Here is a 26,395-nt window from a genome sequence, read left to right on the forward strand (position 1 = left end):
TGGTGGTTCGAATCCTCCATTCGTCTAAAAAGTTTTTTTTTACTTTGCATTACATACTTTGTGTACGTTTGTTTCCTCCAGAGTCTGGTTCATTCTTTACTCTTGTTTTCGTATAATATCAGCAGCATTTTAACATAAATCAGAACTGAAGTTATTAACTTTTGCTTAACCTAACTGATTAGTAAAACATTAAGTACAGTTTAAAAAAACAACAACAAAAAAAAAAACAAAAAAAAAAACAAACAAAAAACCCCCCAAAAAACAACAACATACTAGTCTGAGAATCGAACTCCCAACGACGAAACTGTACGAAACGGAGCGCGTTACCACTCGGCCAACGAGGAATTAGTGTTTGCATTGGAAACGTTGTTAATGGACTTAATCTTATGTTATTCTTTTGTTTGTTTACATTTCAAAACGCAAATTCTGTGCAATATAGTTTGATTTTGACGTTTGAGAGTTCAATTTATCGACTCGTCTGCCGATTGGGGAATTCGACACGATTTACTTTGCCTTATTTAGGTAAGAACCGCTAATATCGTACTGAATAACATTACCTAAATAACGGACCGTTCTGTTATTAAAAGTACAAAAACATCGCTGACCTCAAACACGAACTATACCTATAGATTTATTTTTTCATTTATTTATTTTGTTAGGTTTAACGTCGCACCGACACAATAATTATAGGTCATATGGCGACTTTCTAGCTTTGATGGTACAGGAAGATCCAAGGTGCCCCTCCGTTCATTATTTCATCACGAGCGGGTACCTAGGATGAGCCACCGACTTTTTGTAAGCCAGCTGGATGGCTTCCTCACATGAAGAATTCAACGAGCACATCGATGAGGGGCAAGTGATTTGAAGTCAGCGACCTTAACCACTAAGATTAATCGCTTAAATCATTATTTATTATAAAAATATATGATTAATATACACAAATGGAAATGTATCAAATGTATCAAAAAGTATACTAACTTTGAGATATCTAGCAGTTCTTAAGGCCGTTCTAACAACAACCCTGGTATTAAACTGGTGACTGTTCCTAATCACTGTACCATACCATGGTACTGTCTCAGAGGTCACATAGCTAATAACATAGCTAACAACATGACAAAAATGAAAATGATGCAGCCCAATTCATGGACGGCAGTGGAAAAGTATGCTACCGTCTTACAATTAGCATCTTCGTGACGAACGGGACAGAACATGGGCCGTATACAAAAAAAAATACGTCGACCCAGCAGCGATAATATTAATAATTAATTTAACTTCAGTCTGTCGAAAATCATTGGATAATAGAATTAATTAACTTTAAAGAGATTTAACTACACTTCAGTCATGGTGTCGTTGATTAACAAGTATCTGTTAGCTGTTCGATCCTAAAATTATTGCCATAGCCATATAGTTGCTCTCGTTGGAGAGTATTTTTGTCAGTTTTGACAATTCCTGTATTTTCTCAAAGTAAATAGAATTCAATATTTTGCAGCCTAAACATGAAGACTTTAAATTTCTACCACCATTGCCTGTTCATCAATAGAAATATTAAAACAATCAAACTGTTTAAAAATGTTTTCTACAAATTATAGACAATACAATTATACATGGTATTAATAAATCGGAATTACATTTTTTATTATCAACAAAAACATAAACGGGTAAACATATTCCAACTATTTTTATTAGCACCAGTCCATCAGTCTGAGATATAAACGTCCTCTTGGTAAAACGACATTCTATAATGTTCTTAAATAATTTGCAAATTTGCAATTTTTAAAGCAGCAGTCTTAACAAAAAGTAACTAAAGGTACTTCGGATGAAGATACTGTAACAAAAAAAAAGCATATCTGATAAGTCATTCACTGCAATGCAACGCAATTTCTATTGGCGCCTTCCCAAAGTGATTGACAGAATTATTATACTAATTTGGAATAATATCAAGACACTTCACAGGTACGGATAGATTATAGCATAGTGGCATGTCGCTATTATCACTGGAATAGAGAAACTAGCCAGTTTAATAAATACAAATGATATGAATCCAAAGAATGTAAACATAGTGATAGAGACAGGGAATACAAACAGCAAATACGTTTATCCTAATTGAAAAAAATAAAGCCGTGGCAAAACAAATAGTGTGTGTGAGAGTGGCAGACAAAAACAAACAAACAAGGCGATCGCTAACACCGATGGATACTCCCCGAAATTACTGTAGCATAAGGGTTTTTTCATTCACTGAGGTTGTGTTAAGGAGAAACGTTTTCAGCAAGACTTGTGGCTCTTCAACACTGCACTCCCTGTCATTGATCATATAAAGTATTCCAGTTATGCCCCCGGACAAGGTTTTCAAAATGGGAGATAGTTCAAAAATGGGACTAGGACTACCTTGAGTTATGGATCATTGTCCATGCACTTTCTCTCATTGAACTCTATGAATATGTAAAGTATAGGTCAATACCTTACATAATATTCAAGTTATGCCCTAGACAAGGTTTTGAGAAAAGGGAGATAATTAAAAACAAGACCACCTAGAGTAATGGTTCCTTGTAACTGCACTCCCTCTTATTGACCCCTATCAATTTGTAAAGTATCAGGTAAATACCTTACATAGTACTTAAGCTATTCCCTGGACAAGGTTTTCAAAAAAGTGAAATAATTAAAAAATGGGAACACCTAGAGTTCTGTTTCCTTGCCATTGTACTCCCTCTCACTGACCTCTATAAATATGCGAAGTATGAAGTAAATACCTTGCATAATATCCAAGTTATGCCCCGTATAAAGTTTTCAAAAATGTAGATAATTAAAAAATGGGATCACATAGAGTTATAGTTCCTTGTCACTGCACTCCATCCCACTGACCTCTATCAATATGTTGAGTATCAAGCCAATACTTTGCATAGTAATTTAGTTATGCCCCGGCTAGATCACTGAATCATAACATTTCAACGAAATAGACAACTAGGCTTGACAGCGGTAACTCCTGTGAAATCTGGTGGATTTCCAATCAGTGGTATAGGAGAAATAGTACAGATCACTCAAGAGCCATGACTCCCCTGAAAATCATATAATCGGAAATTGAAATTAAATATGCATATCTACACTTCACAATTAATAATCCGTGAGGTTTGGTGAAACTCAGCCTAATTGTATACAGCAAGCAGTGTAAACTCTTGAAAATATTACAATTCTAAGGTCATAACTCGGCTGAAAATCACTGAAACGGAACATGCCTATGATATCTACTACAACTAGGAATGACACTGATAACTTCTGTACGGTTTGATGGAAATCTGTCAAATGATGCGAGAAAAGTAGCCAAAATGTTATAAAGCTTGACAAAATATAGGGTCATAACTCTCCTGAAAATCACCGAACAAGAACATTCCGATAATATGCATAATAAGACTTATTGTTCGTTTTGTCCTCGTGTGTTTGCTTTGTATGTGAGTGACTGTATGTATTGGCAGTGTGCACATCTGCGTGCTGTGAGTTTCGCTTTGGAACGTGGCATTTCATATTTGATATTTATCCTTGCTTTTTTTGGCACTGATAACTTCTGTAATGTTTGGTGGAAATCAACCCTATCATATAAGAGGTGTCTAAAGCATCATAGAATTAGACGAATCTAGGGCCAAAACTCTGCTGAAAAACAGCGAACTAAACCATGCTAACGATATTCAAAACTAGACTTGATCAATAATCACTTTTTAAAGTTTTGTGTAATTCCTCTTTGTGGTATCTGAGCAGTTGCCAAGAAATGGTAAAATACAATTAATCAAGGGACGTAACTCCACTAAAACTCACTGAACTGGAACATTGCAACAATATGTATATTAAAGCTTGGCACTGATAAATCCTGTAAGATTTGGTGAAGAACCGACCAATTATATAAGAAAAATGGTCAAAACATGATAACATTTGTTGAATCAAGATCCATAACTCTTCTGAAATCGTCGAGCCGGAAAATGCTGACAATTTGCAAAATGAGGCTTAGCACTGATTACTCCTGTAAGGTATGCTGAAAATCTGGCCAATATCACAAGAAAATTGCCAAACCATCATAAAAATTGAAGAATTCACTAAAAATGATCAAACCATAAAATGCCGACGATATGCACAACTAGTCTTGACATTGATCATTCTTGTGAAAGATAGTGTAAATCTGTCCGGTGGTGTTGGGGGAGTTGCTTGGACAAATTTTGTGATAGACAGACTGACGGACAGACAGACAGACAGAACTAATTCAGTATGTCTCCACCACTACATGTTGGAAACGTAATAATAAAAGTGATAAAAACCAGATATGATAAATCACAGAGTTGACTCCTTATCAGTCTTTAAATCTGGTCAGTTCACGTTTCTATCGCACTGTTTAGCTGATTAAACCTTTCTTAATCAACTGATGTGACATAAATATTTCATTATGTACCCTTTTATGATTTCCTGCCGTATCCCTGAGCTACACCTTTCTCCAGAATTGGACCAGCCTAACTGTAATAATAGAGGAGGCCATACCACATAGTCGACGTGTGTGCCGCTGCTTGTGTAGGGTCTGTACAAGTCGGTGTTAAAGCTTGAACCTCTTCTTAGCAACGGTGAAAATACTACAGGTGGGTCGTGTATCTGTAATCATTCAATTCGAATATATTTCATGCAAAACATTGTACAAATAGAGTTTTAAATAAGCTGAAAGTTGTTTTACACTATTTGGTTTGTGATTTTGTATATCCTTAGGAATGTCGTCGTCAAAATAACCCGAATTTGCGACGAGGATGGGATTAATCCAGACTAAATATATATTTGACATAATTGATTTTCTGTACCAAACCTACCCGCACCTACCACGAACGGCAATATTCGGGTTTTACTCTAATGGAAGTTCGCGATTTCATCTCCTACTTTTGCAGTACCTATATATGTTTAGTTAAGTGGTTTGAAAATAATCTAATCATAGCTACGCTACATGTGTATTCTTTAATAATCAACAGATTAAACTGACTCATGAATTTTAAAATTAGTTGAGCTTTAAAAAAAAAATACACAGTAACTACTTTTTGAAGATTTTTATGAATATTCGAACTCCTTATTTGCATACAATGCATGTTCAATCTTCTTAATATTCTCTACAAAACGTCTCGTCTCGTATATGTATTAAATACAAACCACCATAAACCAGCAGATTTCAAGGCATTCTGCTGTATATGAGCTGACTTCTACAGCTGTTCTTAATGTTTTATCTGTTGACTGTCCAAGATGTGATACATACACCTGAAAATATCAAAATTTAGAAATAAATACACCACAATAAACGACATTAATCGATGGATTTTCTTAGATGAAACATATACATCTGAAAGAGAGAAGGTTTAGGTAAGAAGGGTAGGTGCTATCGTCGAGCACACTTGCAGCACGAATCCCGTTTACACCGCTTTCACTTAAGTAGATCATCCGCGATGAACCATTCAAACCCAACGTACACTAGAGGTTACAAAGAATAAAAGTTTTCGCTTTTCGATGATCAAACAATAAATAATAACTAACAGTAATTTATCAGAAAATTGTTGGGAATATTATCTGTAAAATGTTTTGATAATGAAACGTACTTCACTAAGTGATTACATAAAAGAGGTACATTATAAATATTGAACAATTTTACCTTATATAGGTTTCCTAAGGCAACAGGTGGCACTGTCTTCCTGCAATCTTTAAAGAGTTTACGCACATCGGCTGATATTTCCTCACTCTCCTGTTAAATTTGATTATTTCGTTTTTAATGCCAAGACAAAATGTAGATACGTGAACTTTGAAATTAATAATGTTGTAAGAATTGTACCTATTCGAGACAAAATTGGTTATGAAACGACTCAACAACTACCTAGACGAAAGGTGGTAATACAAGAGTTATGAGTCATAGTTCAAAATGTTAATTCATACATGCTTGTCAGCAAATATTAGTTCCCGTCCTAACTTCTCCATCTGTCTGTGCGCCTTTGTTTCGCAGAAAGTCATGACATCCTGTAGGAGAGTTCATAGCACATATAAAAATGTTTAAGAATCTAACTTCGTGGATGCTTTTTATGCCTCCTTTCAAAATGGTTAAGACGTGAGGCTATAGATATTAACAGTAAAATATAGAATATAAGATTACCTCTCTTTGATCAGACAAAATTTTGCATAATCATTCGAAACTTGTTTAAAGGTCCAATACTAAGGAAAGTGAACATTTTAATTTCTTTTAAAAAGCACAGAAACTATTTCATTTTATTGGAAAATGAAAGTTGGTATGTAGAAATTCGAAATAAATCGCAGTATATGTACAATTATTTTTCTATGAAGTATGAAGAAAGTTAAAAAGACCTGGGGGTCATTCTGTCGATTCATTGAAATTTCAACATAATACACATACATTTCTTTGAGTTCCAAAGACCTTCTGTAAATTTTGACCTGCCAATCTTCATTATTTAGTGTCTTGCAGAAGTCTATGCACTGGCTATGAAAAAAATTGCCAACTCACTTTCCCTTAGTAATGGACCTTTAAGGTACTGTAGACCCAAGTTTCATTCTTGAAAACATGAGCAATTACAACATTTACTTTATTGTAAATTTAAAATTAACAAGTTTGTGTATATTTAATTTAACAAATAGTATGCATTTAGTTTAAAACAGTAAATACTTAATGTATAGGTCAACACAGAATAAATTTAATAAATTAACATCATTTGATGAGAATTTTCTACATTTGAAGTAAATATCTAAAGATAAAATATTCTAATGAAAGACAAGCATGAGATATCTTTAATCTGATACCAAAGTTATGAAAATCTCATTCGATTAGCAGATATGTATGCATTATGTGACTTAAAGAACTTCGCGACTAGTGTTTTGGAAAGGGTTAAATATATATATGTATATTGGTCCTCGTAAGCTCATCGTGTAAAATAGAGATTGACCCTGCTCCTTAAGTCTACAAACATGTGATCTGCAATGCAATTACAATGTACCTGCAATATCCATAGGAGGGCTTCTATAACATTTTCCTCTGTATCGAAGTATTTGCCGAGAATGTCAAACGCATCAGTCCATTGTTTGTCAAACAACTTAGCACATCTTTCAGCGAGTTTTGTAGGGCGATTCCTGTCGCTTAGGTCGGTAATGTTAGGGTTATTATCAGTCAGTCTGTCTCCCATAACTTTAATGAGCCTTTAGAGCAAATTGCAACAAATTTCAGTTAGTGTACCGTTATATAAAATGGGTCATATGGTTATTTCTGAAAGCATAGTATAACATGTATCTTGTCGCTTAGTTAAACCTGCACAATAACACAGAATTACCGTGCAACGTTCAAATGAAGAAATGCTATAATACATTTAATTAAAAGAACAGTTGTGAACTGCAGTTAATAAGCTTTGAGTAATGCATTATATATGCTTACCTTGTTTTAGTTTCATTTGTTCAATCTCCTTATCGTGTAATTTTCTCAAAGTCTGTTGTAACATTTCTTTCAGCTCGGACGTGTTCTTGTCTTTTCCCCTTATATCTTTTTCTAGTTCATTTTCCCTGTTTATAACCTATTTACTGTGTAACATTTTCTCCAGATCTTTCACTTTACGGTCACGGTGTTCAACCTCTTTCTGAAAGTGTTGAGTCTTCTTTCGCAGCTGTTCACGTAACCGGTCATCCATTTCTTTCAACTTTTTTTCTAGACGTTCATTTCTTTCAGTAACTTTAGTCACTTCTATCTTTCTATCGTTTAAAAGTTCCTCTAGATGTCTTGCATTCCGCTCACGGCGATCCACCTCTGCCTCAAGATACTTGAGTTTCCTGTTCAGTGAAGTATCAGTATCGGTCATATCAACCTCTTTGTCATCCAACTTTTTCAAAGTTTGTTTCAGCTGATCTTCCAGTTTAGATTTCTGATATTCCTTTTCCTGATTTTGTTTCTTAAGTGAGGTTATAATGCCATTTAATTCGACCTCTCTTTTATATAACTGATTGTTAGCTTGTTGTAGCTGTTCTTTTTGATCCCTATTTTTTTCCCCCAATTTATTTTTAAGAAGCTTATTTTCACCTTTTAGTTCAGTCCTCATACTGTTAAACCTTTTCTCAAGATCCTTTACTTTTAGATCACTATCCTCAATATGTGCCTCAAGGTCTAGATTTTTCTTCTTTAAGTCAGCGATAGTTCCTACTAATTCAGTTTTCGATTTTTGCAGTCTTTCCAAAGTGCGATCCCGCTGATCAGTATGCTCATCTTTTTCCTTCAATTTGATTTCTAGAAATTCAGTTCTATCACTAATTCGTGTCATTTTGATATTTGTATCTTTTGATATTTCCTCGTATTGTTTAATCTTCTGATCACGGAGCTCCAGCTCTGATTTAAGACAGTTAAGTTTTCTCTCCAGTGATGTGATAATTTCATTCAATTCTGCCTCTCTATTATGCAATGTTTTCAAGGTGTGTTGCTGTTGATCTTTTAGCTTAGATATCTGGTTATCTTTCTCCTGCGCAGTTTCATTTGCTATTCGTTTCTTCGCATCCTTTGTTTCAGTAATTGTACTTTCTGCCTCTCTATTCTGCAATGTTTTCAAAGTGTGTTGATGTTGATATCTTAGTTTAGATATCTGATTATCTCTCACCTGTGTAGTTTCATATGCTAGTCTTTCCTTCTTTGTTTCAGTAATTGCACTTTCCAAAATTCCCTTTAGATTATTTATTTTCAAATCTCTTAACTCTACCTGTGCCAAAAGACACACATTTTCATTCTTTAGAGAGGTGAGGATTCTACCTTGGTCGCTTTTTGTTTCCTGTAATTGATTCAAAGCTTCTTCCAACTGGGCATTAATTACAGATAACTGTCTGTCTTTTGCAATCAGTTTCTGTTCAAGACGTTCATTTCCACATCTCAATTCAGTCCTCTTACTGTCTAACTTTCCCTCAAGACCCTTAACATGCAGATCGCGGCGTTCAATATTTCTTTCAAGACTTTTAATTTTTATTTCTAGTGACGTTTTGTTTTCATCCACCATAGTCTCTGTTTCTCGCAGTCTTTCCAGAGTGCGGTTACGTTGATCATGCTATTTATGTAACTGGCAATCAATTTCTTTCATTTTTTGTTTTAAAAACTCATTTCTTTCATTCATTTGACTTATTTCGATCAATTCAATGTCATAAGTAGCATGCTTTAAGGCTCCTAAAATATGAAAAAATGAGCGATTAAATATAAAATAAAGCTATCTGCTGTGTTATTCATGCTAATAAGTTACAAAATAATAAGTAAAAACTATACGGGGACTGGAATACGGGATACCCTAGTTTATCTTGTCGTCCAATCAAAGCGTTTGCCGTAGGTATTCTGCCATTATCCACACGTTTACGTCATACAGTTTAAACCTTCTTTTCAGTGAAAGTCTCGGAAATCATTTGTTGTATTTTATTATTTTTTTTTGAAAACAAAAGTTCCACCTTAAAAGCATTGCCTGCATCTGCTTTTCACCTTAAAAGCATTGCCTGCATCTGCTCTTGAATGGAAGATATCTACATAAATGTTACAATTTGCTGTGTGAAAATGGCTAAATCTAGGCTTGTTTTACCCTTTGCCTTGTTGATTCAAGTTATTTATATAAAAAAAAATATGACATATTTTGATAATCAAGTCATAGCTGTTAACTGTTGTCTGGAAATATTTTTTCTCGCAAAAAGAATGTTTCTGTAAGTGGAAACATTGTAAACATAAATACTATATAATTACTGCTATAATTATAATTAACACCTTTCAAGTAAGAAAAGTGTCAGCTTTCTTCATATCCGACCAAAATGTGTCCTTTGATAAAGTTTTGAAGTTATGGGTGAAATATTCATGTGAGCTACTCACGCTAAACACACGCTTTCAGATAATGGCAAAAACAACATATTGATCGCTAACGGCTGGTCGATATTTACAGGTATGGACGACAAGATAACACAGAGATATGGAGTGTCTACTCCCCTTATTAGACCTTCCTGGTAAAAACAGTGTTCTAATCAGAAAAAAACCCATCATAAATGGCAATAATAAAGGGACAGTATTAAGGTATCGTGGAAATAAACAATAATGTATTTAATGAAGAAGTATTTGGGGCCGACCATTTGATATTCAAAGTAAGGGAGAAGTGGGTGGGTTTCAACATAATGAAAAAAGAATTCTGACTCCCAAATCACTGAAAAACAGATCTGGCTCTAGATCAGACTGAAGGCTGTGTTCTTTTCTTTTGAACTGTTTTTAGATTTAATATTTTATATTAATATGTGTGTCATAACATAGCACTCTTTATTATTAAGGAAGAAAAGCACTTTCATCAACATTAAAATATTGAACACTGCTGCAGAGTGCAAGATTACTGGAAAGTATTAAAGCTGTAAGGTGAAGATTTTGCTGCATTATTGCAATGTATGTAAAGTAACCTTTACTGTATACACACGCATAAGAGAGGGAGGTGGAGGATCGGAACATCACCTTTATAGTGTATATATGTTTCCCTCTTGTAGATAAGGACATACAGATAATTTTATCTTAAAAGCATACTAAAATTCTGCATTTGACTTTTCAAACAATCACCAATGGTACCACTTCCTACAAAGGGTCTGGCACTTTAATAAAAATACCTATTAAAAATTCATTTTTGTCAAGGATAACTGGACATAATATAACTTTAAGCTAGAGTAACTGACCGCCATATTTTCAGTATTCAAATCCTCTTGGAATTCAGGATTTGATATGCACAAATTTCAAAATTGGCCCAAGTCGCTCACCTTAAGATCTAGAAAACCTTAACCATCTGACTTTGCTTCTAACTAGGTTTGGTGAAAATCCTTTAAGCGGTTCATTAAAACAAAAGTTGTTTTTCCCTATATTTGCTGTCACGCACCAAAAACGCATAACCATGAGAAGAAATCTTTTAAAGGTATTTCTATTTTAACTCTAGTGGCCCCTAAAAGGGCCTAAGTGTCTCCATTATCAGACCTTATAATGATATTATAGACCAATTTATATAAAGGTCCACGAAGCGGTTCATGAGAAGAAACACTTTAAAGGTATTTCTTTTTTAAGCCTAGTGGCCCCTAAAATGGGCAAAGAGGCACAAACTGAAGAAACTTGTAAGAAGCTTTTAAATGATGCTCCAGACAAGGTTTAATGAAGACCTGTCCAGGAGTAAATGAGAATAATTTATTTAAAGGTATTTCCATTTTTAACTCTAGCAGCCCCTAAAATGGGGTAAGTGTCTCCAACTGAACAGGTTTGTTAAAGGATCTTACAATTATGCTACAAATAAAGTTTGATGAAGATCCATCAAGCGGTTCATGAGAAAAGTCATTTAAAGGCATTTCTAGTTTTAACTCTAGTGGCCCCTAAAAGGGGACAAGCGCCCCACCCCGCCACCAAAATGAACAAATATTGGATAGAACCTTCTAATGATGCTACATACCTTGGTTGATGAACATCTATTGAGTGTTTCATGAAAAGTAGTCGTTAAAAGTTATTTTCATTTTAGCCCTAGCGGCCCCTTAAAGGGACCAACTGCCCACCATTTGAATATAATTTGGAGAGGACCTTCTAAAGAAGCTACAGGCCAAGTTTAATGAAGAGCCATCAATCAGTTTATGAGAAGAAGTCTTTAAAATGTTTTTCCATTTTAGCACTAAGCTAAAGGGGCCAAGTGCATCTAATCGAATAAATATGGCAGAGGACCTTATAATGATCCTCTAGACCACGTTTGATGAAGATCTATCAAGCTGTTCATCAAAAAATGTCGTTTAAAGGAATTTCTATATTTAACTCTAGCAGCCAAGTGCCCCCAAAAGTTGGTGAAGGACCTTATAATGATGCTACAAATCAAGTTAGAACATCAAATGGTTCAAGAGAAGGAGCCATTAAAATGCATTTCTAATTTTAACTCTGGTAGCCCTTATAAGGGTCAATCGCCCCCATTTGAGTCCATATTCTCCAAGATTGGGAGAGGACATTATAACGATGCTACAACCATGTTTGATGAAGATTCATCGAGCAGTTGATCAGAAGAAGTCGTTTAAAACTACTTCTAACTTAAGCCGTAGAGCCTCAAGTGCATACGTACAAAATCAGGAGATGACCTAATAACGATTCTACAGACCAAGTTTGATGAAGATCCATTGAGCGGTTCCTGAGAAGAAGTCTTTTAAAGTTTTCTTTCTATTTTTAGCTCTAGTGGCCCCTTAAATGGGTCAACCTGCGCCATTTGAACAAATTTAAGATAGGATTTTATAATGATGTTACAGATGAAGATCCTTTAGCTGTTCATGAGAAGATGTATTTTAAACGTATTTCTAATTTTAGCTCTTGCGGCCCTTAAAAGTGCCCAAGTACCCCCATTTGAAAAACAAATTGAGAGAGGATGCTACCGACCAAGTTTGATGAAGATCAATCAAGTGGTTAAGGGAAGTTCTTTAAAGGTGTTTCTATTTCTCAGGGGCTCCTTAAGGGACCAAAGTGAACCACTGTGAAAAAAACTTGAAAGAGGATCATACCAGGATGCTACTGATCAAGTTTAGTATAATTTGGACCAGTAGTTTCAGAGGAGAAGATGTTTAAGTAAAAAAGTTGACGCAAGACGATAGACGCCGGACCATCCACCTATACTAATACTTGTAGCTCACCCTGGCCATTATATTGAAACACAGTTCTCAAACAGAGAGTCAAAAAATGAAATTAACAATATTTATAATTTTAACTCTTTATGATAAAAAATTCAATTAAAATAAAAACTTTTCTTCTGGTAAAAAAAAAAAAAAAGCAAACAAACACTTAATGGCAGAAATTTCTTTCTCTGAAAACCCAGGAGAATGCAGGATTTAGCGTTTAAAATACCAAAGTTTCGCAGGATGAGATCCCCCTTCCGCAAACTCTCCCATCCTGGTCCCCCTTTCTCCCAACTTTGAAAAAACTCCTTCATCCTGGTATACTGTGTACACACTATCTGTTCAGGATGCACCGACGAACCAACCTAAAAACGGCAAGCATATATTTTGGAAAGCTGACAATTCAGAACTCTTTGCATTTTAAAAGAAATTTTCTGCTCCTTATGCTTGTAGGTTTTATGTGAAGCTGAAGTCCAGGATACTGACTGTCTCATAGTTATACAAGATCTTTTGCGTCTTTTCCCTTTCTCTACCTACCAGCAGACTGGTTGTACCTTGCATTACTTCTAAATAGTTATGACGTTTGATTTATCTAAAAGCAATCATCAAAATATATAGGTGAACTTTATCAGACATGTTTTGCTGGCATTTATATCAGATAAGCCACAAAGGTGTGTATAGGGTAGCTACTAGCATAATAATCTGTTATTTCCAAAGGCCTTGGCCTGCACTTGACTGTCACAGGCATAATTTATTTTATTATATTATTAAGAATTTCGAAAGGGGAGATTATATTACAAAATATACTTCACAATGCACCAGAGCTACATGTACAATTCATATTTTTCCGGGGAACATTCCCCCGTACCCCCTGATTTCTCTCTCAACATCCATTTTTGACTCGCTAAGCCCCTTATGGCTCATTTATGTTTTAGATATCAATAATATAGTTTATATATATATGTATCATTTTGCTTATAAGTTATAGAAGTATATGACGGTTCTCAAAATAACAAACTATAATTTGAAACAAACTGCTTCTCATTTAAAAATATAATCAAAGAGACTTGCATTTAGCTATCTTATGTGTACTTATTTAAACAAATATAATTACTTACATATTTCTTTAACTTGCTTATTAGTTTTTGAATAACAAAGAAATATTCTGAAAAAAATATGTTTGGTAAAAGTAAAATACCAGCTCCCCTACCCATCCAGAAGGTCAAATGGTTAGCCCCTTTAAAATGGCCTAACAAAAATAAGAAAGACTATCCTAGTTAGAATTTTATTGATACGAAAGCAGTGACCATACTTTTAACCCGATCTCTGTATCTTAAATGACTGCAGAAAAAAAAATGGAATATCGTCCTTAATATAGTATGCTACACAATTTCAGAAGATTATATTGAGCTACTTTCGCTTTAGAAGTTAAAAAGGCTACTTTCGGTTTGAAATGTAGCGACTTGTTAGCAAAGTACATGTATAAACCCTTTGACCTTGAGGCAACACATTTACTCGATTTGAGGGTATATAAAAAATAATTCAGTTTAGCAGTATCCAGTCCATAATAAGAACACTTAAGTAAGGATTGTTGAGTAAACAATTTATATTAATATATGTGATATTTCCGTACATGTAAAACTATTAACTGCAGGACATAAAACGGTACTTACAACAAATCGTCTCTTTTAGTAACCTTTTTTACTGTCTCCTCGTTTATTTTACACTTTTATAACGTAAACGATTAGTGTAACTATGTAAACTATGTAACTATGTATTTCAAGCTTATCAATAGCACATTTTCAGATTACAGGTATCACTACGTCACACTCAATGCGGTCATCCCTATTATTAGTAACAAATACTCATGGCTAAGAGATTTTCGGACAGTAGAACTCTATAGTACATAGAGTTAATTACTGTAAGGATTGCATTTGCACATTCTTATCTCACAGTAAATGATGTACCTGGCCAGTGTTGCAAAATTTGTTTATATTTAAGGCACTAAAATGCATATTAACTGAGATGGTTGAATATTTGGTGATTTTGTTTATATCTTTTAATATAATCATGAATGGAATATACATGTAATAATTGAGCATGTATACATATTTATGAGACTTTTTGCCAATATTCTTAGTAAAAAATGCTTATAAAATGTCTTAACAATTGGCGAAATGGGCATTTAAAATTAGAACATCTGCGTGATTTACATATATACGATAGTATAACTTAAAAAATTAATGGGTTGTATTTTTTAGCCCATTTAAGCTACTTAATTAATGTACCTAGTGAAGGTGCTGGACAAACTTTAAAACTATATTTTCCACGATGCTATTAGATGATATTTGTTAATGATAATAAATGGATTGTATTTTGTAACAATCTCTGCTTTTGTTCAAGACGGAAAATTAAATTTGAATTTAGTAACTTTTACACAATGATTATTTATATAATCTTGAATGATAGTAAAAAAAAAAGCAGAAAAAATATATAGTTTTTAATTTTTGTTACATATATAAATTTGTAACATTTGTTCTGACAGATTCTACTTGTTTTTTCTTTCTTTATTGTTTGTTGCAGCATTATAATCATTTTAGTCCTATTTAGGCTATGTATCATGAGTCTCTGAAGTAATGTAAACTGTCTAACAACAAAATTTGGATCAGAACAAATTATTTCTGATTTACTCTCTCTAGTCAAAGAGCTATAAAAATACTTCTTTGCTCTAGTCAAATTGTCACTGAGATCAAACTCGCAACATCTGGATTGGTCACACTGAGTTGGCTAAAATACTGATTATGTTTTAGTTTAAACAAAAAAATAAATTTTCTTACAAAGTAAGACAGTTGTTCATGATCTCCCCACTCTGGTTTTCAAAAAAGGGAACATTGTTTTATACTGACAGATCACATTATGTAACTTTCATATTTATATGTATTTTTTTATTGATACAGATCAAGTTCAATCTAAGGCTTCAATAACAGATGGTTTATTTTCCTATCGGTGCCATCTGTTGTTTACATTCACCAATGATAATACAGAACAATATGTGATTTGATTTTATGATAATCTTAGTTAAAACCAATTTTTAATGTTATTTTTTATTCATCAAGTTTTTCTGAATTATTATTTGTTATAACTAATGTCATAGCCCATTTAAGCTATCTTATTATTCAAATCTGGAACTATTTATTGTCTTATGGGACAGACTTTATTTTTTGTACATCTTAACTGTCATGTATAATCTTTGTGACGCATGGTAATTCTTTTAAAACATAGTTAATGTTATATTACGTTTATTTAAGACTTCTTTAATTTAAGTAATTCTGATATGTGTATTTTTGTATAAATGTTAAATTATAAATTGACTGTATGAATGTGTGTATGTGTGAATGTATATCAGTTGAAAGCGATACTGGAAATAAGTTGTATAATATCTGTATTTGTACACTTAGTATGTCACCTTCAGAAAATAAAGCTATTATTATTATTATTATTATTAGCTCTCAGTATAGTCAATCTAATTAATTTCAACACGAATAAGATATAATCTAAATTAAATTTGGTGTGAAAACAGTTTACTGCATGTTATAATAACATCAGGTAAAGTAAATGTTTCTGTAATATTCAGTCAACAGAGTTCTAGGACATGTCTGAATCCATTTAAGTTCTTAAACAGAAAAAATAATGTGTATAACAATATTCAACCATCACATAACATTCATTGATTCTGTATAAATAACACACATCTCTCTGAATGTTTGTCCGAATCCTAAGACCATAAACCTGGGCTTTTTCAGGTCATTCTAAAAATAGACACAGGGGCTGATTAGAGAATATGCTATTTACTTCCTTTTCCGTATTGTATCATGATTACATGGTTGATTTATCATAAGGGTTCAACACTTGTTACATCTAAAATTAAGGTTATGAACCCTAAATGCAGTTTGATTATGTAGTCGCGTTTTCTTCGGTATACGAGTGCATTATTATTACTTAAAATCGATTTATTTATTACCTGACGTTTTCTGGTTAAAGACATGAAAATAGATAGCGCATAGGCATACCGTTTATTATTATTCACTGTGATTAGCTGAACTCTCAAACAGTTGTGCAGTGTACATTGTGTGGCAGAGCACAAAAATTATTTAATTCTTCATTTCTGGAGGTTAATTACGTCACTGTCTGCTCTTTGTGATTTTTCTTTGGATTTCTCCAAAACAGGCAACATGTTTAAACGTTCATCATTTCACCCGAAATACTTTATTAAAGCATGTTCATAATGCTATTCTTTTTTATTACTAAATCTATATTTATAGTCCTTTCCATTGGTCTAGATGTAGTCACATGATCAATGATAAAAAGTCGTATTGACTCGAAGGCGGAGCCAAAAACACGTATTGACCTCCAGCTGTGACATCATCACGGTTTGACGTCAAAACAACGCGACGTCGTACACAATTTACCACGAAAAATTATCGAAAGCTGCAGATATTTGTATTTAAAGTTTATACTCATGAGTAGGCTGGATTTAATAATAAGACAATTGAACAATTGTTGCCTTTTAAGTTCGATCGATATGTGGATTTATCGACCAGATAAAAGCGATATCGACCGAATATCGATCTCACCAAAAGGCAATAATTGTATAATATTTTATTCGTTTTGTAACAATCAAGCGCACATAATCTTAGATAAAATTTAAGAAAACAACATACAACTTGTATGCAAATATTTCGAACTTCAATCATAATTATTCATTAAAATCTATCTAATATGGTGATTTCTTTATTAATTCAAGACTTAGGCGTGACCATTGTCACGTGTTCATAGGGAGCCCACGTGCTGTAATTCATGTCATGCAAAATAATCAGAGTGCATTTACAAAATCAAATGTTATTATACATTTATATTAAGTCGAAATTAAAAAACCAATATCACATTAAAATTATCCGGCTTTTCTAATACGAGTTTACGAGCGGTAGTAAAGCTACAAGAAGCACAGATTAATCACTTATATCAGTATTTATTATGAAAAATTATAAAATTATGATAAATATACACACATTGAAACTATTCTGCAACAAATTCTTTCCGTTTATTAAACGGGACGTGTTTACACTATCTGATTATATTTTTTATGTCCAACCAGTTAATACTTAACAGAGTTTCACAAATTGTGGCTTAATTTTCGAAGATTCAGAAATAAACTATACATCATTCCTATAGGTCTCCGAGAATGAAAGGTAAAATCTTTGAACAAGATGAAAATATGTATAAGAATGTCAATTTTATGACTACAAAATATGTTGTTGTTTTTCATCAGTAAAAATCGGACAAAATCACAATTTTGAGAAATTCTTTCACCACTTAATAGAAAATACTTTGGTACAGTAGGTAGTTTAAAACGTATTAAAAGTATACTAACTTTGAGATATCTAGCAGTTCTCAAGGCTATCCTAACACAACATTGGTATTACACTAGAAGTTGTTCCTAATCACAGTGCCATACCTTAGTACTTTCCCATAGGTAATAACATATAAAATTGGAAACCAAATAACAAAACGGAAATGTTGCAGCTAAATTCATGGACGGCAGCGGAAATGTATGATACCGTCTTACAATATTTTTGCGACGAACGGGACAGAAAATCAGCCGTGTGGAGAAAATAGGGTGATAGATTTTGCATCTCCACTTGTTTTATTCCCTAGACTAACTGGCATTCTGAAGTACATTTGTGGTGCATGTTTGTGGTGATTTCCTTCACAATAACCTCATGGAAACCAAAGCTCTCTGGTGAGGACTAAATCAGCGTGACACTGTATAGAATTAACGACAGGCATTGTTAAAACATTTGAAAGAGATCTAAAAACTAAGGAACTAACAGAAGAGCATTAGTGCCAGGTGCGTTTTATTTATTAACTCGAAATTTTGAGATACTTACTCGAAAAGTCGACTTAGTAATTTAGATAAGTCGAAATTTCGTGTTATTAACTCGACTATCAGATAATATCTAAATTAGTCTGTGTGCGAACTGAATAAAAAATGTGTGTAGAACGTTTGTAAACATGCCACGAAGTGGCCTAGCTCATTAATGTATTTAAAAGTCGGTCTGAAAGTATAGACAATATCAACATTGTATACAGGCAATAGGTTTCTTTATATATCACAAACCAGGAAAGAAATTTGGTAGCAAAGGTAGCTATGCACGTTCGTATCTAACTTTTTCTACAATGCAGAGTTTGATTAAACCCTGATTTTTCGAATCTTCAGAATGCATTAAGAACCTTCCATCATTATAAATAGGGTCTTGAGATTGATTTTTCGCTAGACTAATTTGAACAATTTAGACCTCATGCAAGTTGTAATAATAGGAGACTATAGGAAAATCAAGGTTTTGATGACATTTTCTCATTTAGAATGTTCTGCAGAAGTAAACCAAAATATTGTCTATTATATGGATACATTTTAATTGTATCGGTCCATGTGATTCAGTTTTGAGATATTTACCCATAATGTAACTCTACTTTCGATTTTAAAGATGTCAAATGGCACTCTGTCGGTTTAGATTATATTAATGTATTTTAGGTCGTTTGTGATGAAAGCCTCAAACCTATACAACTGCAGTACGTTAGCAGCCGACGCATTAACCACTACACCGCTGGTCTCTACTTTCGGTTTGAAATTGGGATAGACTGTAATAAACTACATTTCTATTCATTTAATCGTTTCGGTTGAAAAAATTACTGATTAAGTAAATTTACATTGATCTGTAGTGTTTTCAGCAGAATCGATGATAAATCAACACTTTAGCGACAACAACATCACACGGGTTTGTATATATGTATGGTGTTCTTGCAACATATTGTCCACCCTTTTTGTTGTTGCATTTCACTTGTTTTTTACTCAGCGTAACTATGTAAATATTCCTAAAGTGGCAGGGGCCAGTTACGTATTTGGCCCGGGTACGTTTTTTTTAAAATAAAATAGATATAATATTATGTACTTTAAAGGCATATATATTCAACTGGTTATTTATGATGTTTATAGAACTAAGGATTCCTGAATACGAGTAAGTATTGTGTAAAATAAATGTGTGCTTGAATCGAATTTCCTAGCTCCGTGTAGACGGCCTTGTCTAAAGTCGTACCTGTGGTAATGGAAGTCAGACGAAATGGATACGATCATCCATCCATCCAGATTTAGCTCAAATTTGCGGAAAAAGTAAACGGTTATGATTAGTTCCTCCCACTATTATTTTCGTCTGGTCACATGCTTTAAAAATATGCATGTGTTTTAGATCAGTCATTTGCAGATAATACGGTACAGGTCGCGCAAGGTGTGCATTTTAGGCCATTTTTGCCTCAAAATTTAGTGTCCTGACACCTGCGTTTTTCTCGTTTTTATCACAGAAACAACAGAATTGCAGGCTGAAAATGTCACTTAATGAAGTGCTAAGTATATGCAATACATCCGCACAACACTTGCCTGGAATATAACAAAATTAGACTTTTTGGCGATTTTTTTTTCGCACTGGTATCAGCGCAGATTTGTGGAAATTTCAAATCTACTGTCCCTTGGCCCCATAACCTTATTTTGGCGTGTATTTGAAGCAAAAAAACATTGCACGAAAACCTTATTCTGTCTTATTTGCTTATATGAATTGTATTAATTTACTAGGTATGCTCGTAATGTTGCACGTGCAATCTGTGGTACAGTGATCCTTGTTATATACTTCTTGAAACAGATGGTTGGTGCTAACACACTTACGATTAGGTATATCATTCAAGAGATATGTCTATGTGTATACATAAGATCATTGTTAAAATGAATTTTGCTATAACTCCGAATTAAATACTAGTCAACAAAGACATGCTAAGTTTCATGATACTGTTACAAATGTACCAAATCTGAAACTGATACCTTGCATAGGGAAAGCATTCAGGCAAAGAATAGTGACGTTTTGATTTCGTCAACTTCGCTGAAGGTATTTCCCTTATCTTTTTTTTTAACTTAAACAGTATTCTGCAAAATGTTTCTTACACCTTTTAACTTATTTCGCAGTTTCGCATGTTAGCGAAGTGTGAAGCGCGAAATAACGATGGCGAAGCGAATCATCACGAAAAATTCTCGTTTTCACAATTCGTCAACGTGATCTCGTGGTTCGCCTAATGATTTCATGTTTTACCATCGTTATCCTGCGCTTCGCATATCGCCTGCCCATGATTGAGAAGCGTTAACGCGAAATCACGATGGCGAAGCGCGAGATTACAATGGCGAAGTGCGAAATTACGATAATTTTACGATTTCACGCTTCGCTATCGTGATTTCATGTTTAGCCATAAAGATTTCGCGCTTCGAGCTTCATGCATCGCTTTCTCTAGCGATTTGCGAAGCGCGAGATCACAAAATTTTAGCAATTTCGCATTTCGCCATTACGATCTCGCGCTTCGCGTATCACCTGCGCATGTAAGCGAAGCTTAAAGCGCGAAATAACTACGGCGAAGCGCGATATCACGATAGCGAAATGCGAAATGAGGAAAATTTCGCGATTCTGCGCTCGTGATCTCGTGCTTCGCTGTTACGATTTCGCGTTCCGGCATCATGATCCCGCGTTTCGCGTATCGCCTGCGTATGATAGAGAAGAGCAAAGAGCAAATTGTGATTGCAAAGCCCGAGATCACAATTGCGAAGCGCGAAAGTACGAAAAAATCACAACTTCACGCTTTGCCATTGTGACCTATAATTATGTCGGATAATTCCAAAGCATGTGAAAAAGGCGAACACTTTTTTATGCCACATTGGCTACATGTGTATGGACGTTCAGATGTTTCAGTATTTAACCACGAAGGCGTTCAATTTCCACGCATCTGAACCGTGGTAAATTAAAAAATAAATCACTCGAAGGCATTGATTACTTGTTAAATATACAATCCACTTACGGGACCAGTTTATTGATTCCAACACTTTATAATGGTTAGAAGGTACTAAATGCCTCCGCGTCTATTTTCTATAATGTAAGATAACAATATACGACATATCCTGTTTTTATCAGCATTTCCAGCCTTTAAAGTTTTGTGAAATTACCCTTGATTTGAAGATCTGTCTTTATTTTATGTTTTTCGGTGGTTTATCGAAATATAACGGTGAATTATATCCTGATAAACTCACTGGCCACTCAGTGAAAATTATCAAATCTGATACCCGGATTAATGTCAAAAAGTTTACCGAGCGCACTGAAAGCCGGAAACAATATGACGATGACGTCTTTAAAATGACGTCATCTTTGCGATGCTTCCTGATAAAATTTCCCGCAAATTTCGACATTTTATTGAAATAAACACAACAAAAGTAGAGTTTTAGACATAAAATAAACAGAAAAATTGTTGGTATCGATGTAATATCACGGTAATTTCACTCGTGAACACCAAAAGTTGTTATTTTCACTCGTGGCTGCGCCACTCGTGAAAATATCACTTTTGGTGCCCACTCGGTGAAATTATAACGTGATATTACACCGAAACCAACAATTATCCTCTATATAGGCAATCAAAAAACAAGAAAATATGGGGTTGATCATAAAACAATGAAACAATCATCACGTGACTGAGACACCTGAAAACGCTCATATTGCGAAGGTAGACATCAGGAAATATCTACTTTCACTTTCACTTTCATTTCACCGTATATCGTAGCTTAAAGCGGCATGCCTCCAGATCGTTCGACAACAAAAAATAATTTTTTTTTTTAGATATCTGGAAATAAATGCTATATTACTTAAGAAGGCTTAAAAACTTAATTACTGACGAATTTTATGTTACGGAAACACATGAGAATTTGCTGTTTTTACTACTTTTTACGATGAAAATCTCCAGTTAAACTATCTCGATTATAAATATCTATTATTTGAAGGCATTATTCACTACTTCAGCTATAGCGCTATTGGTTACGACGACACGAAAATGTCTTTTTTTTGCCGCGGCGGTCCGGGGTTCGATTTCCGGCGCGGTCATTTTTTTTCTTGATTTGGAACTTTTAAAATACTTTAGAAACAAAAATTCATATTCTAATGTTCATAATATGACCAAACTTCAACTTGAAAGAAAGATTATTTTTTAGCCAAATCTGGAGGCATGCTGCTTTACAATCTGCCGCAGACTTTCCTGTTTACAATCAAGCATAAACAATGTATTAATTCTAACTTAAACTACTATGAATAAACTTTGAAAAGCGACGACAATATATGTTTTTGATGTGAGTAGACAAATCTATACATTAACCACTATGAACCCATTTGAACCTGTTAGCCATTCAGCAAGCCGCGCATTTAATGCCACAGTGTCAAGACAATAAACTTGCAAGTGCGTATCTGTTAATAAAAAGGAACAGAAATTAGGTTGGATTCCCTGTTTATGTAGCAGATACGAAAGCAATACTAATGTCTGTTTATAAATACTGTGTATAAATTACAAGAACTTTAAATATAAAAGTAAAAAATACCAGCAGCAACTACGCAATATTCCAATCGAACTCTGACAACTGTAAAGACACACACACAGATATTATTTTGTCTCGTGTTTGATTGTGTAAGCGTTAACACGCCATGTACCTGGATAATCTTAACTCTGTTCAGCGACCCTAACTCAGTGCCAACATGGCGGATGTAAAGCCGATACAACTTTGTTTTCTGTGTAATTACGATGTATAAAGGAATGTTTCTGTTGTTATATCTATCTCCATTGATCAAGTGTATATTTATTTCAAAATGTATCATGTTAAATATATCAACCTTTGTGTATTCAGATGGAAAAACGACGAACAAGGCAACTTTTTCAATGAAAACTTTTACAAAAAATCTTTAAAAATACTTTTATGCTTTTGATGCCTCGACTATTTTGTTGTTTGAAAGCAAAGATATACTGCTTTATAGGTCCCTTTACACTATGTTGTTAACCCACTACATGTTGACACAATACATTTTCAAATGCACTGACAGCGAGAAAAGGGATAAAAACCTAACTTTGATTTGATAAAAAACGAACTCAGTTTACATGAGGAATGGATAAAAACCTAACTTAAACGAAATTGTGTGACGGATAAACACCTAACTGACTAGTATTCTATAGAAATGAATGAGTTGACGTGTACATGGTCTGATTATTGTAAACATTACTTTATAAGCGGTATTGTCTTCAAACTTTGTCATTAATTTTAAGATGTTATATGTATGCCCACTACAGTCAAATATTTTTTCATAATTTTAATATTAAGCAAATAGCAATGTTTGGAAAAATCTGGATAAACCCTAAAAAATAACTCAGTATAAAAGTCAAAATTATTATATTTACATAAGAAATTATTTAATGCCACCGATGTCCGAAGTTCTGTAGTCCCCAACCCTCTCTCCCTCTCTCTCACACGCACACGCACACGCACACGCACACACACACACACACACACACACACACACACACACTGTTTCAGAAGAATTGTGTTTGTTTCAAATCTTGTATATCGTATAGTGTAAGAGATTTTTATAGAGGTGCTAATGGAATATTTTTTATATTGTTTAAATGGGATTAGATTTATGATTATTTATTAAATATGATATTTTCAGACGGTAAATAGGGAAGAAAAGTGTGTGTGTGTGTGTGTGTGTGTGTGTGTGTGTGGTGTGGTGGGGCGGGGGAGTGATGCATGGACTGACGGGAAAGGGGTGGGGTATCCTTACATTTTTCACTTGTCCACGGACACTTAAAATCCACTTGTCCATAGTATACAATACAATACAATACAATACAATACAATACAATACAATACAATACAATAAGTTTTATTTCAAGTCGGCAAGACACAAACATATGAAACATAAGCTCTGATGAGCTTTTTAACCGACCATTAACAAATATATATGAGGTCAACAAGAATATAAATAGCTGTAAAAGAAAATGTTATATATCTAAAAAGCACACAAATTAAGCACATCTAAAGCTGTGGAAAAGCTGCTGATCCTGACCATAGGCCTAAAAACTTCTATAAGAACTTCATGTTAATAAAAAACTGAATTAGCAAAACCAGCACAAAAGTGCAACAGAAAAGAAAAATGGTTTTAAAAAATCAATTATCCCCTCAAATCAGATTTGAAAGGAACTGATCAGCAACTTTCTCACAGAGAGCAAACACATTGAATATAATATTAAGGAACATGGTTAAACAATCAGTGAAATCATATAAAACAATGCGACACATATAAAAACAAAAAGGATATTATGAGGACATGCAATAAGTTACCATGCATAAAATAAGTGTAATTGCTGACTGCAAAGTTGCACTTGTCAAATTTCACTTGCTCTGATTTGTAATATTTAACCTTCATGAAAACGTAAATAGACTGGAGATCGAGTTCTTTATTTAGGACAATGAAAAGAAAAGCATATCACAGTAACTGTGGTAAAATATAGGCTGTTGAAATATTTGCCTTTTAACGTTTATAAAAATCTGAAATCGCGTAAGAAGTGTTCGGGATCTGTTGAGGTCATGCCCGAAACACTGCCCACGCAATGGTGCAAAGCCAGATGAATTCAGAGAAAGACTCTTAAAACGTTCCAACTTGTTTTAGTCATACTTGCGATCTCTGTGTGCTTTTGATTTTAATTTGACTGACTACTGGGTCAAATATTTCCTTTGACAGTGACTTATTGTCTCAGCAGTTGGAATTCTACTTACAAACTTGTCATAATACTTTTTTTAAGTTGTTTACGTTTCTGATGTCTTTAAATGTCCTTTTAGTTCTCTGTGTGTAACCCTTGTTTTCCTTTTTTTAGTTTTAGTTACAGAATGCTATATGCTGATGATGCAAATATTTTTCTTCAGCTGCTTTAAGTAGTTCTTATGTTCCCTTTAGCATGTATATGGTTTCTTCTTTTATGTTTTTTTTTTTTAAATGCATGTTGTAAAATGTGACTTTTTCTTATTTTTGTGTAGTGTCAGCTAATTTTTTTATGTTGCTTTAAATGTGCTAAATCTGTATGTGGTAAATTACTTTTTCGTTTTATTTGCTAGTACATATGTGCTATTTTGTTTTAATGCGCTGTAACATGTATGTGACAATTTGTGATTTGTTTCTTATCTGCTTAGAGCCAGGTGCTTTATTTGCTTTAATGTGCTTTAACATATTTGCATTTTATTACAGCTGTTTTACTTATGTTGAGCTTATTTACATGTGTTTGTCGGAAAATAGCTTTAAGCTAGTGTTATATGTTTATACTTTTCCGACGTTAAATAAATCTTCTTGTATCTAAATCTTCTCTGATATTTTATCATAGTCACCGAGTTACAGTGTGCGCGAGACCTAGTCAAAGAACCCATTATCTTTATCACCTCCATACACTTGAAGCAACACACAATCTAAATGATATTTTATGTTTTCTCATTTTATGCCTGAAAAAGTACGCTTGTCCGCGGACACACAGAATGAAAAATGCACTTGTCCGCCGGCAAAAAAATCACGAGTCGGATAAGTTGGACATAGGAATCCCACATCCCTGCAGGGTAGATCAAAGAACTTCGAGCATCAGCAGTCTATAAAAAAGCACAGACGAACAGAAGTTTTCGTTTGGTTAGGTGTTTATCCATTCTAAGTTCGTATTTATCCAGCACTGTTTCCTATACCAGTTAGGAATTATCCGCAAATTTAAACCCACCTCATAATCAATAAAAAATTTAAGCTATAAAAATCGA

At 33.9% G+C, this 26,395-nt stretch overlaps 2 protein-coding genes across 3 annotated transcripts; both read right to left on the reverse strand.

Moving 5' to 3' along the window:
* Positions 1-901: 901 nt before the first annotated feature.
* Positions 902-7,571, reverse strand: LOC123557355 (uncharacterized). Of its 2 annotated transcripts, XM_045348789.2 has the most exons (7): positions 7,433-7,571; positions 7,002-7,200; positions 5,935-6,015; positions 5,657-5,746; positions 5,164-5,268; positions 4,430-4,623; positions 902-3,053 (listed from the first exon to the last, which is right to left on the reverse strand). In XM_045348789.2, exons 2-7 carry the CDS (start codon positions 7,185-7,187, stop codon positions 3,032-3,034), a joined length of 678 nt encoding a protein of 225 aa, XP_045204724.1. In that variant the 5' UTR covers positions 7,188-7,200; positions 7,433-7,571; the 3' UTR covers positions 902-3,031. The 2 variants fall into 2 exon arrangements, with proteins under 2 accessions (XP_045204724.1, XP_053399704.1); XM_053543729.1 differs by having other exon boundaries at positions 902-4,623.
* Positions 7,560-14,685, reverse strand: LOC128545923 (putative leucine-rich repeat-containing protein DDB_G0290503). The gene is made up of 2 exons (XM_045348785.2): positions 14,325-14,685; positions 7,560-9,190 (listed from the first exon to the last, which is right to left on the reverse strand). Exon 2 carries the CDS (start codon positions 9,024-9,026, stop codon positions 7,569-7,571), a length of 1,458 nt encoding a protein of 485 aa, XP_045204720.2. The 5' UTR covers positions 9,027-9,190; positions 14,325-14,685; the 3' UTR covers positions 7,560-7,568.
* Between the last annotated feature and the right edge of the window lie 11,710 nt (positions 14,686-26,395).

This window comes from Mercenaria mercenaria, chromosome 5 (assembly GCF_021730395.1).
Source record: "Mercenaria mercenaria strain notata chromosome 5, MADL_Memer_1, whole genome shotgun sequence".
In the NCBI taxonomy this organism is placed as follows: domain Eukaryota; kingdom Metazoa; phylum Mollusca; class Bivalvia; order Venerida; family Veneridae; genus Mercenaria; species Mercenaria mercenaria.